The sequence below is a fragment of the Neopsephotus bourkii genome, unplaced genomic scaffold, assembly GCF_033783945.1.
Source record: "Neopsephotus bourkii isolate Nb327-2 ecotype Australia unplaced genomic scaffold, CSIRO-AGI_Nbou_v1 NB_795, whole genome shotgun sequence".
Lineage (NCBI taxonomy): Eukaryota > Metazoa > Chordata > Aves > Psittaciformes > Psittacidae > Neopsephotus > Neopsephotus bourkii.
In genome coordinates, this window is record NW_026901291.1 from 1,661,467 (window position 1) to 1,676,661 (window position 15,195).

Consider the following 15,195-nt stretch of genomic DNA (forward strand, 5'->3'; position numbering starts at 1 on the left):
CTTCCATCATGCAAAAACATCATAGTAGGTAAGTAACAATAACCATGGACAATATCAAAGATCAAAAGGGAGATAATCAGAGTTGGATGAACACTGGCAAATGATACTGAAGAGTCACCAGCAATAGAACCCTTACTAAATACATCATATTGAAGTACAGGGAAGAGACTCCTCCAACTAAGCAGCAAATCAGTATCTGGTACCTTGTAGATGTTGTGGTAGAAGTTAACGCACTGCTGCTATCGGTTGTGTCTGGGGGAGGTGGAGGTGTAGTACCAGGGGGTGGAGGTACTGTTGATACCCCTGTGGTGCTTGATACAGTCACCCCTGCAGGCAATGCATTGTAGTATGTAGCAACATCTATTCCTGGAGGTGGAGGTGCGAGGCAATAGGTTCCATCGGGCAACATATAGTAACTGTAATACATGGCTGCTACAGTTGCTGTGAAAAGACAAATTAAAGAATCACGTTCTAATCAGAAAACACCCAATTGAAATAAATAAATAAATACGTCCAGATTCACACAACACCCTAAGAAATGGTACCTAATTTCCTGTGTAAAAAAAACCCAAACCAAACAAATAAAACCCACATAATTAAAGCAATTAGGTTGAATAAGAAATATGTAGATTAAGGAACAGAATCAGAACATACTGAAGGTCAGTTGGAAGCCAGAATGATATGAATAAAGAAGTGAACCAGAGAAGGCCTATTAAAACCTGACCTTATATGAAATCATTCTTCCTAATCTAATTCACCTCTGGCAGTTTAACTCTGTTAGAACTATGTATGCATTGAGAAAGAAATGTGAATATATTCAAAATATTGAGAAATTAAACCACTAGTATCACTGTATGCATATATATATTAAACCAGTATATCATTGTAGACAGACATGCACCTACTTACTGAAACCTCAAAAAGACAGTTTTTGCAATTCAACACTACCACAATGAACAACAAATCAGAGCAAGTTTTCCACATGAGAGGCTTCTCCAAGTCTAAATATTTATTTCTTGAGAGTGTAAAGGCTTATGGCTTGCTTTCTTTAAGGACAATATTTTGTAATGCTTTAATTTACTTAACACTTTTAAATGGCAGTTCTTGTAAATCTAAAGATTTTCTGCAGAAAGTCATATAAACAGAAAGCATTCTCGTAAAATATTTCAAAGGATTTACAGTAAGAATTCACATTTCTGGAGGCAAAGTTTAATCAATGCATTAAATTAAAATGAATTATCCTCTTAAAAGTTTCATAAACATTCCTGTGTGGCAGTATTTACTTTCTTCAAAGAATAAGTTATCCATAAGTAGAACAGAATAAAGATCTGTTAGGTTTTAAAGACAGGGAAAGGAGCTGCAAACTTGGCTTGAACTGTTACTAAATTATTACGTCCCAGTCTGCATCACACACATTCAGATTCAAGGCTCACATGAAAGTAGTCAGAAAACTGATGAGCATTATTCTGCAGAGAGTTGTTTTTAGTTTTTCCTGAAAGAACCAGTAATTTTCAATTTGTCCACAGAAATCTCATTTCGGTTTTAGTACGTTTCTCTTAACGTTCAGTTTTAAATAAAAATTACTTCTATGGATATTCCTCTGTCTATATTACAAACTGACAACACTTGTAACCCTTTGGGGTTCTGAACCTATAGTGTGTCAAGATCAACTCAGATCATCATGGTAATACTTATTTGCAACAACTTTACTAAAAAAAACCCACGAATTACATCATCACCACTAACATGAAGTAACACTACTCATCAACTACAAATTTATAGTATCATGAAACCTCATTGTAGTGAAGGCTACAATATGAATTTTCTTATATCTCAATAGTATCAAATAGTGAAGTCCTATACCTGAAAGCTTAAGTTTCATCTCTGTATTTAAAGAATCAAGGACTTTCAGAATTATGACACCTGAAAAGAATTAGAAGCACCTAAACCCAATTCAGTTTGACTTCACCTTGCTGAGTATCAGAACTTATAGAATTTGCAGGAGCATTATACAAGGTCTATATTAAGCAGCTTCAAAGATCATGGAAATCAGACACATCCAGAGAAGTCAGAATAATGTTGCTAAAAATTTCATAGCAAAGCTGATTCTTAAAAGGGATTATAGACAGGATAGTATTTACACTCATCTCAAATGGTTCAAATCTAAGATTAGAGATTTCATAATAATTTGGAAATAGGAGAAAGGCTTGGTATTTCATTACCAGGCATGGAAAAAGCAATTGAGCATACAACTTTCCACACTGCTCACTTATATCATTGCTTTTGTTACTGTTCTAAAAAAAAAAAGAAGAAAAAGAAAAAAAAGAAATAGAATACCTACTCCTTTACTACAGACTGCCCTCTGTAGCTATAGAACCTCGTAGTACTCCCTTCTCGATATCGTAATGAGAAATTAAATTTAAAAGACCAATTTTTTACTTTGAACTCTGCATGTTCCTGCATTTTATTTTCAACATATATATTTCTGTGCACCAGTGCATAGAATAAAAGGTAAACAATGAAAAAAATCTAGGAAGTGACTGTATAATAAAACTTATTTACTATAAAACTATTTCCACCTTTAGAGCAGAATGGCACACTAAAACCTGGCTTTAACACTTCAGTCAGATCCTTCAATTTATCTTTGCAGATTTTTCTCAGTGTTAGGCACTCCAGCAAAACTGTTCTAAGTACATTTACCATCTGCATCTTGCTTAATATGGTAAGCTTCTTTCTATGGGAATCTCATGAATTACTTTATAGAACAGTTTCATATTCAACAGTGAAGGCATTCATTAGGCTTTATTAAGAGAAATTGATGGAAGTTATCAAAATACATTATGCTAACCATACTCACAGACTGGAGACTTGGCCCTCTGCCTGCCCACCCCTCTCCACCCCATTTGGTTTCTTAAGCAGCTAACAATTTCAGAGACACCCAGTGGAAGAACACACCTTCAAAGACTGAGGAGATTGAAAAAGAATAAATACCAGTTACAAATGACCAAGTATGAAGCTAATGTACTTACTTCCCACCAGTTTCCACATAAAATTCATCAAGACACACCACACATCATATCACATCATCAGCTGCCTAATCACAATGCACTTACAATCAGAAGAATATTCTGCTTGTGATGTCTGTACAGCTGCCCCATCTGTTGACTGTGGTGTAGAGGAGTTATTATCTGATTGCGCTTTGCGCACCAGTGCAGCAAGTGGATGATCAGGGTCTACCACCTTCAAAGGCTAAAAAATAAATATTTGAGAACAGATAAAAAGACTAAAATTTGAAGTATGTACTTAAAACATGAGAGGATCAACCTAATTTGGAAAGTGAACTCATTGAAATTAATAGGCATCAATGATATTGTCCAAATACTGAAGTTACTGGTTTTGTGGCTCTCGCATCAGAACCATTTTCTTTGAAAATTAGTGGAAAACATGACAACACAAAAAAATACTTTAACATGAACATAAATCCAGGACATAAAAAAGTGGATATTACTCTTACTCATTTATTGCCAAGGCTGGGATAAGACACAGAACCTGACTTGTTTTTTAAACATCAGACAGCAGCACTGTGATTCCTCTGAAAGCCTCAAATGTGTATAACCGTCCGTCATTCCCATTATTCCATCACTGATCAAGCTCAGAAAATAACATCCAAAAATGTTTACATTTAATGAATAGCACATTCTGCTGAAATATTAATTCCCTGAAACTATGACTTCATGTCAACATTTTATCTACTAAAAACTAAAAAGAAAACACTCTCTCTCTCCTTGTATACAGAAAGCATTAAATATCTTAATCTTTTCTGCTTCAGTACAGGTTCTGTGGGATAAATCCTTGAGTGATGCCCTCAATACCAGAGGGCATCAAAAACAGAAATATAATTCCTTACAAATGGAAAAATTATGATTTATGTACCAGAGAAAAGGTAACTTGAAAGTTTACCAAAATAGACAAAATTACAAAGACACAGTCAGGGAATGGGGTGGTAAAGAAAAGAAGTTGGTAACTAAAGCTCTTAGCACCTGCATATTAGAATTTTTGTTCATGTAAAGTAGGTGTATTACAAGGTAGAAAGTAATTTCAATAGGATCAAGTACCTTCATGAGCTCTTCAAGCCTACTGCATTTTTTAGATGCAAAGAGACTTGGATGCAGGTAATTTCCATCATCATCATCATCGTCATCATCTTCTTCCTCAGATTTGACTCTTGAGTCTAAATAAAAGCAATGTCCAAATTTTATGTAGGTTTGCTACGAATTTGTATTGGGAAAGAAAAACAGTACAGGACAAGCACGCTTAAGAAACTACCATTTTCATAAATCTGCTTGTTCACCAAATCATAGATACAAGAAGATACTGCTGGTCATCATTAAAACTAACACCTAAATGCACAGACGAACTTTCCACTGGACTAGAGCTATACATGTGTTTCTAAAAGCTCAAAGATCACAACAGCTCTTAGATCTGAATGTTTCCCAAACCAAATCTTCTAAAAATCTCCATCAATTTAAGCAAGATGTTGACTCATGACACCAATCTCAACTGCAGGATAACAGCACTGCCACTGCAACGCACCGAAAACATGGCTATTTTACCAAAACAGACCAGTACATGTTTCAGTGATTCACACCCATTTGACAAACAACAACTTACTTTTCTTCTCCTCCGCTTTACTTTCAGAAGGAGCAGCGTATCGTCCCTCTTTCATAGCCTTCTGAATGAATTTGTAGTAGGGATTGAGGTAGTGATCAAATCGCAAGAAGTCAAACTGGGAGTTGCGTGCTTGCTTGGCTTTTAGCATAATCTCAAACTGTGCTCCTTGCTTGCAGACAAAGTTTGCAGTTCGTTCTATAATGGCATGCATTTTTGCTGTTGGTGGCTGTGGGAGCAAAATAACATATATTTGTATTTTTATAAGCAGCTTGTGAAGTGGGAACTAGAAAAGCAGTGGTTCCCTGTGCCTCTTCCCAGCTTTCTCTAGTAACTCAGTTTCATAATCAATTTCAGCTAGTGAAAGCACACCAGTGCTAAAAAAAACAGTCCCAGTCTTGCCTAGCTGCTCATTCATCTCCTTTTGCAAAACCCTCTCCTAGCAGCACAACTATTTTTGCCGTTGCACACTAAACTGGAGAACAAATCCTGATTGAGTTTGATGTAGCAAAAGATTATTTCAAGCCAGGTACATTCCATAGCCATACACCACTTCCGCTGGCAAAAGACAAGAGACGAGATGTTTCTTAACACAGCTGTGTCAATTTAAAGCAGTCCTACCTGACAATATCCCCAGGTGCTCTGAAGACTCAACATGCGTGGTCTTCTTCCCAACCACTATCCTTTATTCTGTTACCACTCACTGTGCAAATATACTTCTCTAACTAGAAAAACCTGTTACTATGCATTTGCTTGGAAGGATCCTGTTGCATCTTAAGCCCAATGTAAGAACTGCGGTTCCTATTTGCTGTTATGTTCCCATAAAGAGTCAGTGCTCTAGTTCTTTATTTGTTAAAGTCAGGTCTCTAGTACTTTAGCAATAAAACAAAGTAGAACATGAGGAAGGTTAGGCAGCATCCATGGATTTCCACTCCTGAAATCCCATCTGAGGAGCACTGTCATATCAAACACAAGAAGTGAGTAGAACAAGAATATAGTTATAGAATGAATGAATTTCATCATTCACTGTGTTTAATTTCATACTCAGCTTTGTTTTGTCTTGTGCTCAATAAGCTGTAGAAAACACATCCTCTGTCTGCCTATAAAGATTGAAGTGACACATAAAAATGCAAAACTGAAACGATTTTAATTGGTTTAGATACAGAAGTATGTTGCAAACCTCAGAAAATCTTTTTCAGAAAATTGGAAGCATGCAAGTGCTGCTCTATTTAGGGGGAAAAAGTGAATGTGATCAAACAGCACATTTTTAGGAATTATTTTCAGCCAATTGGATCCTTTACTAGAACATCATGTTTAATATGGAAAATAATCAGTTGTTTCAATTTTTACTTGTCCCTCTAAAACACTACCAAAGATTATTTTAATTAGAGGCAATGAAGTCCTCAACAAACTGGTTAACATTTTGTGCATTGCCAGTTTCACTATTTAATTGTACATCACGTTTCTCTATTTCTGCAGTTCTTACACAGAAATACAAAATACACTTAAGGCTGAAAGATTCCTAAACAAAGCTGCAAATCAGCAAGGAAGCTCAAAACAGATTGTATCCGAAATTACTAGCTGGTCTTGAATTTGAAACCAATGCCACTATAAGCTCCAGCAAACAGGCACTATGAATAAGAATATGCTTTTAATTGATTTCTAAGTTTTACACCACCACTGGTCTACAAAACTTTAGCAACTTTACAAAGTGAAAAACCTTAAATGGCAGAGACACAGATACTGTAAAATAATAAAACTGCTGAACATTTAAACTGAGAGTTGTTAAAAACTTCTGAAAGACTATTCGTTAGAGCAAAGAGAGAAACCTGAAAAATACCTTAAGTCCTATCATCTAGTAAGATATTCTATTCCAATCTTTAAGACAGTATTGTAATTAAAAGTTTTTCATGTGCAAGCCTCCCTTACTCCCTAGCTGATGGTTAAGCAACTATCCTCCAATCTTCAGCAAGCCACTGGCACTCCGATTGTTTCTCAAAGTCTATCCTATTCCCAAGCACTGCAGTTTCCTCCCCAAAATGATTCAACATTTACATGTGTCGTCCAACTGCCCTGACCATCAACAAGGGCCACGTCTTTCATTGACTTAATGAACTTGAATGTTTATTAGCAGTAAACTCAGGAGAGACCTAGAACACCACCCTGCTATTTCCACAGATCAGCAATATGTCTGTACACCTCTTCCAATCACTTTTGGACAGACATAATAGCAATGGAATTTATGATGCATTTCTCTCCTTTTTTATTTTTTCAAGATTGAGTGAAGTGTTTTTTAAACAGACCTGTAAAACCTCAACAATAATTTACCAGGCTTCTATCCTTCAAACCAACCGAATCAAAAAGATACATAATAAACACATTCAGTGGTAAAACTGAATGACTTGACTAGAACAACAAATCAAGGCTTGAAAAAAAAGAAAGAAGAATCCCACAATTCACAATCCAAGGTCAAGTATGCATTGTTTGAGCTTCTGCCTAGATGCTTTGGTTTTTCTTTAAACTCAAAACCAAATATGCCCACATACCCTTTCTGTTCATTTGCATACACTAAAGTTCCATAGCTGACTGAGAAATTACTTCATTAAGCCCCACACTGCATTCTGCAACTTACATATAAAATAGATCTGAAGTTACAGAATAAAATTTTAACAAAGCAGCTATCTAAAATACCAAACATTCTTTCACTGGCAGTTACATTTTGGAAACAGCATGCAAATGTTAAATAAGCAGCTTCTCACTGAGAACTCAACATTCTTACTCAAAAACTAACGTGTAACTCATAGTTTAAAGGCAATAACATATAAAAATCCTCCCTGAACTCAGAAGTAGACTTTTAAGTACTTCACTAATGAAATACAAGATTCTAAAGAAAAGCAGAGGAAGTTAAATCAGAACAGATAAAGTTGCACATTAGATATGTTAAATAGCTCTTCATATAAAAAATGTAACAGGATAAAAATTTTCAATTAAAAGCTAATGAAGTAGAAAAACACTCCTACACACATAGTCTTTGTTCACTATTAGTTATTCTAATAGAGTGCTTTGAATTTTTACTTGCCCAGGTTATCAAGCTCAGAAGATAGCCCAAATATAAATTAATACTTTCATGACCACAGAAAGGAAAAAGAATGTTATCTGAATTTCCAGTATCCTTCATGGAATTTGAAAGAAACTGAAAATCCTCATGGTTACAACTGTATTCAAGCAGGTGACTGTTCAACTCCCTTCAGGAAAACTACGTGAGTTGCAATGAAATTTAAACTTTGGTAACATCACATGAAGGGAAGAGCTTCTATATGCTAATACTTCCAAGTTAATTCAGAATTTGCTAGAAATAAATTATTGCTTTTCTCCTTAACAGGCCAATCATAAACACAGCTTTTATATTTAAACACTTTCTATTCCCATCACACTGGGACTCAAACCGAATTCAGAAAAAAATCTTGAACAGAAACAGTATTTTGTTTTAATGATCCTTTACATTTGGAATGTCAACCTTGACATCTCAGTAAGCATCCATTCCAAGAACAACTGCCTTTTTTTTCCTGCATTAGCTAAAATAATATCACAAGTGATAGTAAATGCACTTAGCATAAGCACTGCAATAATTTGTGTGAAAAAGAAGATTTAAGAGATTTGAGAGAACTCAGAAATTCAAGAAAGAATATTTGAAATTTAGCTACTACTTTAGATTAATTTAAAATGTACCACACTAAAATTAATGGGAAAAAAAAGCAATTCAGTAAAGGACCACAAACTCCTTGAAAATTGACAGAAACATAGGTTGCATTAAATGGAAACACATACCAATTCCACATCAGAAGGTACGTTCAGTCCTGGGGGAGCAACAAAAGGCTCTTCATTTTCTTCTGTGTTTTCTGCCTGAGCTGTTTCTACAAGAAAGGGCAGAATAAAATACTATAGGACAAACAATGTCAAAGTACCCACATGTTAACAAAAAATTGTTATAACAAAAAGTATATGTAAAAAGATGTGCAATCAAGCATTTGCACTGAACACATTTTAATATGATTACTCTTCCTGGTGTTGTGTGATTTATTAAGATTATGTCTTAAGAGAGGTATTAGGAAAACTAAAACCCTATTAACCTTACCCTGACTATGGTACTGTAGACAAACAAGTGTCAAACCAAATAGGAAGCTTTCATTTTTCACCAATATTACTCTTTGGTTTTACAAGAAAGCCCATGCAAATTTAAGGGGAACCATTTTCAATGCACTGGTTGGATCCTTTCCTAGCAACAACTAAAATATTAGATATCCAATACTTCTAAAGCTGTTAAAACTCATATATCTGGTCTGTTTAAATTCAGTTCTGTGTTTATCAACCATTTCAGCCCATGCAAACAAACCTAAAGCACTTTCATCAGCTTCCTAAGCCTAATGGAAATTGTATAGGAATGCAATAGGGAGGCTAAAATCCACTTTCACCACCTACAGAGATAAACCAGCAGTTGTCTTACTGATTGATTAAAATAAACGTTGCCATTCATCTATGAGTTCAGTCTAAAGTTGGTATGGTTCATTTTCTATCAAGTTTAACATACCCACATATTTAACACATTTTTCACATGAGCTACTCATCTAAAATAGTTATTCTTCTATAAAGACCAAATTGTATTACATTCTGTTCACTGGTATATCAAAAACATTCCTCTGAAAGGACTTTGCTTCACAAATTTTTATTATAACTGAAATGGAAAGTTTACTTTTTAAATTAACTTTCGTATTATCTATTCTACTAGCTTTAAGAGAAATGTATTCCAGTTTGATCATTAACAAAGCAGATAGCACAGACTGCACAAAAACCTGATCATGGGAACTGTGGACATAGTAAAACAGCCTAATCATCCATGAGATGTCACAGCAATTACTGCACACAGGGTCTTATCCATGCAAGAGAGTTAACTTTTGTTGCTGTCTGGTGGGTTGCTGGGGACAGGGTTATTTTTTAAATGAACCCAAATAGTTCAACTCCATAAAGGCACACAGAGATTTTAGCATCGAGGATAGGAGGAAGAAACAGCAGCACAAAAAGCAGAACAGGACTGCTGCCTTTGGCAGCAGCTCCAGCTAACACCTGAAGTGTTCACAGAACTACAGCCTGTAATTCACATTACTTGTATCTGCATCTTCCAATACTGGATTTTAATCTGCTGGGATTTATTAAAAAAAAAAATAAAAAATAAGAACTTACAGGTCTGTATTATTGGAAATTATTACCACATAGCAAACTATAAAAAGCCTGTACAGTTCAACTACAGAGAAAAAAATAATCAATATTACTATTGATGTTTCCAACTCACTTCAACCCCACCTACTTTTTCCCCAAACACTATCAAGTGTTACAAGAAAATGCTCCTTTTTTATCCACCACTACTAAACATTTTCTAGAAGATAAAGAGTTTGGAAAAAAAAAAAACCTCACACTGAGACAATCTTTCAATGACCCGCTATGAGGATATCTACTTCTTACCAGCAGCACCAAGAATTCTCACATTACACCACAAGATGCTATAACAGCTTAGCACGACACTTCCATGCTGCATCAAATATTAATTTATTAAATATTAAGTTGTTGGAAGACTGGATAGTTCGCTTTCTCCTAATGACTAATGCATTTTAGCATTATTCCTAAACATGACTTTGTTAAGACTGAAATACATTATTTTAGGTATCAATCTAGGAAATCAAAATAATGTGGAGCAACCCAGACACAGCTTGACCTCACAACAGCTCTCTTACTAAATGAAACTGAAATGTTTTATTTATTCCTTCTATACGTGATGAAAGGCAGATTCTGTAACATTATGCACATTTTCAAGCAGTTTTGCAATGGCCTCCTACAATGCAGACATCCAGTAAAGGTTCAGCAGATTTGTCTTTTTAGTGACTGAGGGCATTCGCCTGTTCAGTCTCTAAGCAGTAGAAAAAGATGGGGAAGCCAAATCACAAACATATTGTTCTCTACCACCTCCAAATTTTTAGGAGGCTTTTCCCTACATATATGTAGATCCACACAACATGAAAAACACCCATATCATAATAAGCAAAAAAAGCATTTTACACACAGAGAGCTCGGAAACTATTTGCCTATGGAATCTATCAAACAAGTGTGAATAAAACAAATGAGATAAAGCCCAGAAAAGACAATGTAATTCAGCATCAGTATACAGAACACAGCAGAAACCCTTGGTAGAACACATGTGGCATGGATGCTGCCCTAACACCACCTCTCCGGGCAGAAAAACAACACAACACTAAATAAGCTTTAGCACCTGTAAAATGATCCTGCATTATAGCACTCAGCTCAGTAAAAAGAGAAAGCACATCTAATACCACAGTAACTCACCAATATGCAGTTAAGACAACCCAGTTGTTAAACAATCCTTACTTTAGTAAGACATAGTTCAATAACACTTGAAATCCTTAAGGCTTCATGTTAAAAATGCAAAGTTACTGTAATTAAAGATGGGAATATGAGAACCTGAATTCTGCACTTTTTAAGATCACAGAGAAGGGCACACTATGTTGAAGACAGACCCAACAGTAATTAGGATGGCAAAATCTAAACTTACAAAAAATACATATTCTTATCTCAAATACTTTGAAATTTTTACTTGCATTTTAATGAAACACATTTTCAACCTTCAGCTGCAAGTGACAGACACAGAGGTGCTATGTTGTTGCTCCCAATTAACCTTTGCTATTTTTCCCCCCTTACCTCTTTGTTTTGCAGGCTGATGTTCCTCCTCCTCAGTGGGTTCTGAAGGGTCATAATAATCACTGCCATAATGGAATCCCACTGCATTATATGTACCATCCTCTGCCAAAGCTTCACTCAGTCTTTTATATTCCTCCTCTTGAATAAAAATGAAATTACCAAGCATTAGAACATATTTAAAAGCCAATTCCTTAAAAAAAAAAAAAAGGGGGGAATTTTCTTACTTTAGTTTTTAAATGGGAAGTTTTCACCTAATTATTTTACCTTTTATGCTAAAAAGTGAATAGAAAAACAAAGCATGTACATATGCTATTTATTTCTTCCTGAAGAGATAAAGGTTGCAGGTTAAAACATTCTAATGTAGTTACACATACAAGAGCATATAATTTCATTTATACAACACTAAAAATGAAGCCGAATGTGCTTATTTTGGGGTTTTGGGGGTCTGAAATCCCAGTCTGCCCTCAGCATCTGGGCAATTTCTGTGTGGATCTACATTTAAACTATCCTGAGGTCCTCTCACATACGCAAAGACTCCCGTTTTTCGAATCCACTGGGTACTGTCAAGATAACATCAGAAAAAAGAGAGTATAAAAATTAGGAGTAAATTTAATTTCACAAATATTTATTTAAACATGTGCTAAACTCAGGAAGTTTCCTTGAGCAATACCTTGCCTCGCCTCCTCCTCAAGCAAGTCCGTATGCAAGGCTAAATACCTCTCTTCATCACAGAGGGCTTCTATTCTAGCTTCTTCCTCAGATAACTGATAATCTCTGTTCCATGTGGAATATTCAGCGTCATATTCAGAAAGGTCATGCAGGTGACCACGTCCATCGTACCTGCAGGATGAAACAGCTGGTCAATACAGAGAACTTAGGGCTTGAGTTTATGTGACTACTTAAATACTTACCCATTAAAAATGAAACAAAAATACTTATATGTTAAAGCATATTTCCTTTTAGAAGTTAAGTTTAATTTTGCTAATCATTTGTCACCAACTATTGAAAATTTAATAGTCTAAATTCCTCTCAGAGAAACTAGTAAAATATTACAATTAAAGGCAAAGCTATCCTTTAATAGATTTACGTGGGATCCATTTCCTTAACAGCTCTTACCGTACGTGCTTCAACCAACCAATCAATGTCACTTGCAAAATACGTTTTTCTGGAAAGTCAAATAGCTTACATTCACACAAACCCGAGTACATAAATACCTATCCGTAAGAACCAAACGGTCGAAATTTCCTCGCTTCTTTCTGCTAGTCCCGAACTCTCAGGAGATATCTTCACCATAGAAACTTGCGTCCATTGGAGGTAAAATCATGGCTAGGCTCGGCCCCTAGCCATTTGGCTGAGGAAATAAGTTCTGGGTTATGTGATAGAGAGACACACATACATAGGAACAGTAACATATACATGCAATTTCAGGAGGTTCACCGCAAAAACGGCAAAGATCAATGATGTACAGTTCCTTTCTACTGAGCAGAAATCATTTTATTTGCAGGAAAAGCACTGCATTGGGATAATGTTTTCAGAGAAACTGATTGGAAAGTAAAGTGACAGTAAACTCGACTCCGCTGAGGTGTCTTCCCACACACAACTCTTGACTTGTGCCAACTCGCTAGACCAAAAACAAAGAAAGTAAGTATTCTTATAGCAAAGAGTTAATGAAACACGTAGGTTTGGTTAATCAAGCTCTGTCCACAGGCAAACTTCAACCCATGTCTTCTCATAGCAATGTGCTTTTCTCAAAATGGTGAAAAAGAAAACTTCCTGCTGCTGGAGACGAAAGGACTCTTAAGCCTCCAAAGGAGTTTGTAAGATTAGTAATTGCAAGCTACCTTAACTTACAGATTTGTGTTCAGATTTTTCAATGTTATATGCACGTACATGCACATACTTAGTTTTTGCTCCCAGCAATTTCTTTAACACCTGTAAATTGGGTTACTGTTGCACAGAATCACATAAATGGCCTCTACCTACTAATGAAATCAGTCACAAAAGTGATTTTGATTAGAAATGTGCATCATAACACTTCCACTCTCATGTACATAAGAAACTAAACACAGCTAAAAACATTTGTTTGCTTTTTCACATTTTTGCACATTCCAACTTCACAAATTAATTTTAATCATAAACATCATTAATGGCATAAGCTAATTTAGGGCCCTTTCTTTTTTCTCCAGTCTTACAGAAGGAAATGAAAAGACCTTTGCTTACTGATATCTAAGCCAAATGTCATTGTTAAATCAAAAGAGTAAGAATCAGGTACACCACCAAAGCAAGATGAAACTGAGGGAGCAAATATCTATAGTATGTCATGTGATCTTCTTCAAACCAAAATCCTTCCACCTTTCCCACTGAAGTTTTCAGGGACCACCACAACTCTTGACTTGTACTTTCAGCGTTCCATGCAAATATACCCAACCTGAGCTCCCATTTTCCCCCTCTCCAGGAAAATACCCAGAAAATTCATGCTGAATTGATTTATTTCTAAGTGCCACCCTGCATTGCTGAAACAACTTAAGGAGGCCAGAAGAAACATCAAAGCAGATTCTGTTCCTTTCTGGCTCTGAACCTACACCTAGCGCAAAACAACAACAAAAAATTTGTAAAACAAGCATCCAAAATCAGAGCTATTTCTGGCACAAGAAAAAATTTACTAGGCCAAGAATTACTTTTAGGACATCCCATCAACAGCCTGCAGCCAGATTACGTAGGAGAAATAAGAAAACACCATTTCCCCAAACATGGATAAATACCTCTCTGCTCTTCATACTGCACTGTTCTCCCTTAGAGAACACTTAAGAGTGCCTAGGAAGTATTCCCATGCACTAAGGCTCCCTTGGTTTCAAGTAAGAGGAGATGATGTGGTTTGCATTGAAGAGACCATTCCTCCTCTCCACTCGGCCCTGTAAACCGTAGCCTAATCAGTGCAGCAGATAGGCCCAGCACACACCAAGTGCCAGAAGGAGGGGACCTTCCCAACACTACCAACGCAGGAACCCCGAGTTCCCACTGCCGAGGGACAGCCCTGCAGCGTTACCGAAGCAGCACTCGAAACACTGTATCAGGAGGAGCTGCCCTTCACCTCTACAGTGAAGAAACTCTCCACAAGTCTGCCAGAGTGAGCCCTTTGTTCATCCCCCGCCCTCACTTGCCCAACAGCACAAGGGGAGGAACAGAAAGAGGCTATAACAGCAGATCTCGCAGCAGAGTCTGGGGGTTGTGTTACACCGACCTATCGATCATGATCTTGGGGTCTCCCATCCAAGGAATAAGGTGTCGCCCCTGCTCCTGGTACTGAGCCTTCTCATCATCTCGAAACAGCTTGCAGGCATAGCCGAACACCAGCAGCTCCACACGGCTATTCCCACATCCACCTCCTCCTCCACCTCCTCCGGGGGGCCCAGGCACCGCTCCCCCGCCTGACAACAACATTAGGGGCGGCGGGCCTGCTTCTTCTGCAGTCCGTCGAGAACCTCCGCCCCCTCCGTACATCAGCGGGGGCTGCGGTGAGGAGGAGGAGGAAACCCGCAGCAACAGCGACTGTCCGAGCGGCGAGTCCCCCGCGACACCGGGCCCGCGCTAAACTCCCCAGCTCCACAGCACCACAGCCGCCATCACCCGAAACAAAATGGCGTCTCTTCCGCTTCCGCCGGTGGAGTAGAGCTCGGCCGGCTTCCAGCACCCGGCAGATTCGTCGCTTTTCACAGTCCAAGTCGAAAAATCGAAAGAAAACGCGGAGCGATGCGGAGAGAC

General features: G+C 37.1%; 1 protein-coding gene across 6 annotated transcripts in view; it reads right to left on the minus strand.

The window, feature by feature from the left end:
• SFSWAP (splicing factor SWAP) overlaps positions 1-14,959 on the minus strand; it is a 49,414-nt gene extending 34,455 nt beyond the window's left edge. For 2 of the 6 annotated variants that reach the window (XM_061355363.1, XM_061355362.1), the window contains exons 1-8: positions 14,675-14,959; positions 12,104-12,273; positions 11,434-11,571; positions 8,497-8,582; positions 4,672-4,897; positions 4,116-4,231; positions 3,114-3,249; positions 204-441 (exon numbers count right to left, since the gene is read on the minus strand). In XM_061355363.1, the coding sequence (XP_061211347.1) occupies positions 204-441; positions 3,114-3,249; positions 4,116-4,231; positions 4,672-4,897; positions 8,497-8,582; positions 11,434-11,571; positions 12,104-12,273; positions 14,675-14,934 (1,370 nt within the window). In that variant the 5' untranslated portion in view covers positions 14,935-14,959. Of the gene's footprint in view, positions 1-203; positions 442-3,113; positions 3,250-4,115; positions 4,232-4,671; positions 4,898-8,496; positions 8,583-11,433; positions 11,572-12,103; positions 14,007-14,674 lie in introns of those variants that run through there. The other 4 variants (XM_061355364.1, XM_061355366.1, XM_061355367.1 and 1 more) reach the window with 4 other exon arrangements.
• Positions 14,960-15,195: the final 236 nt, after the last annotated feature.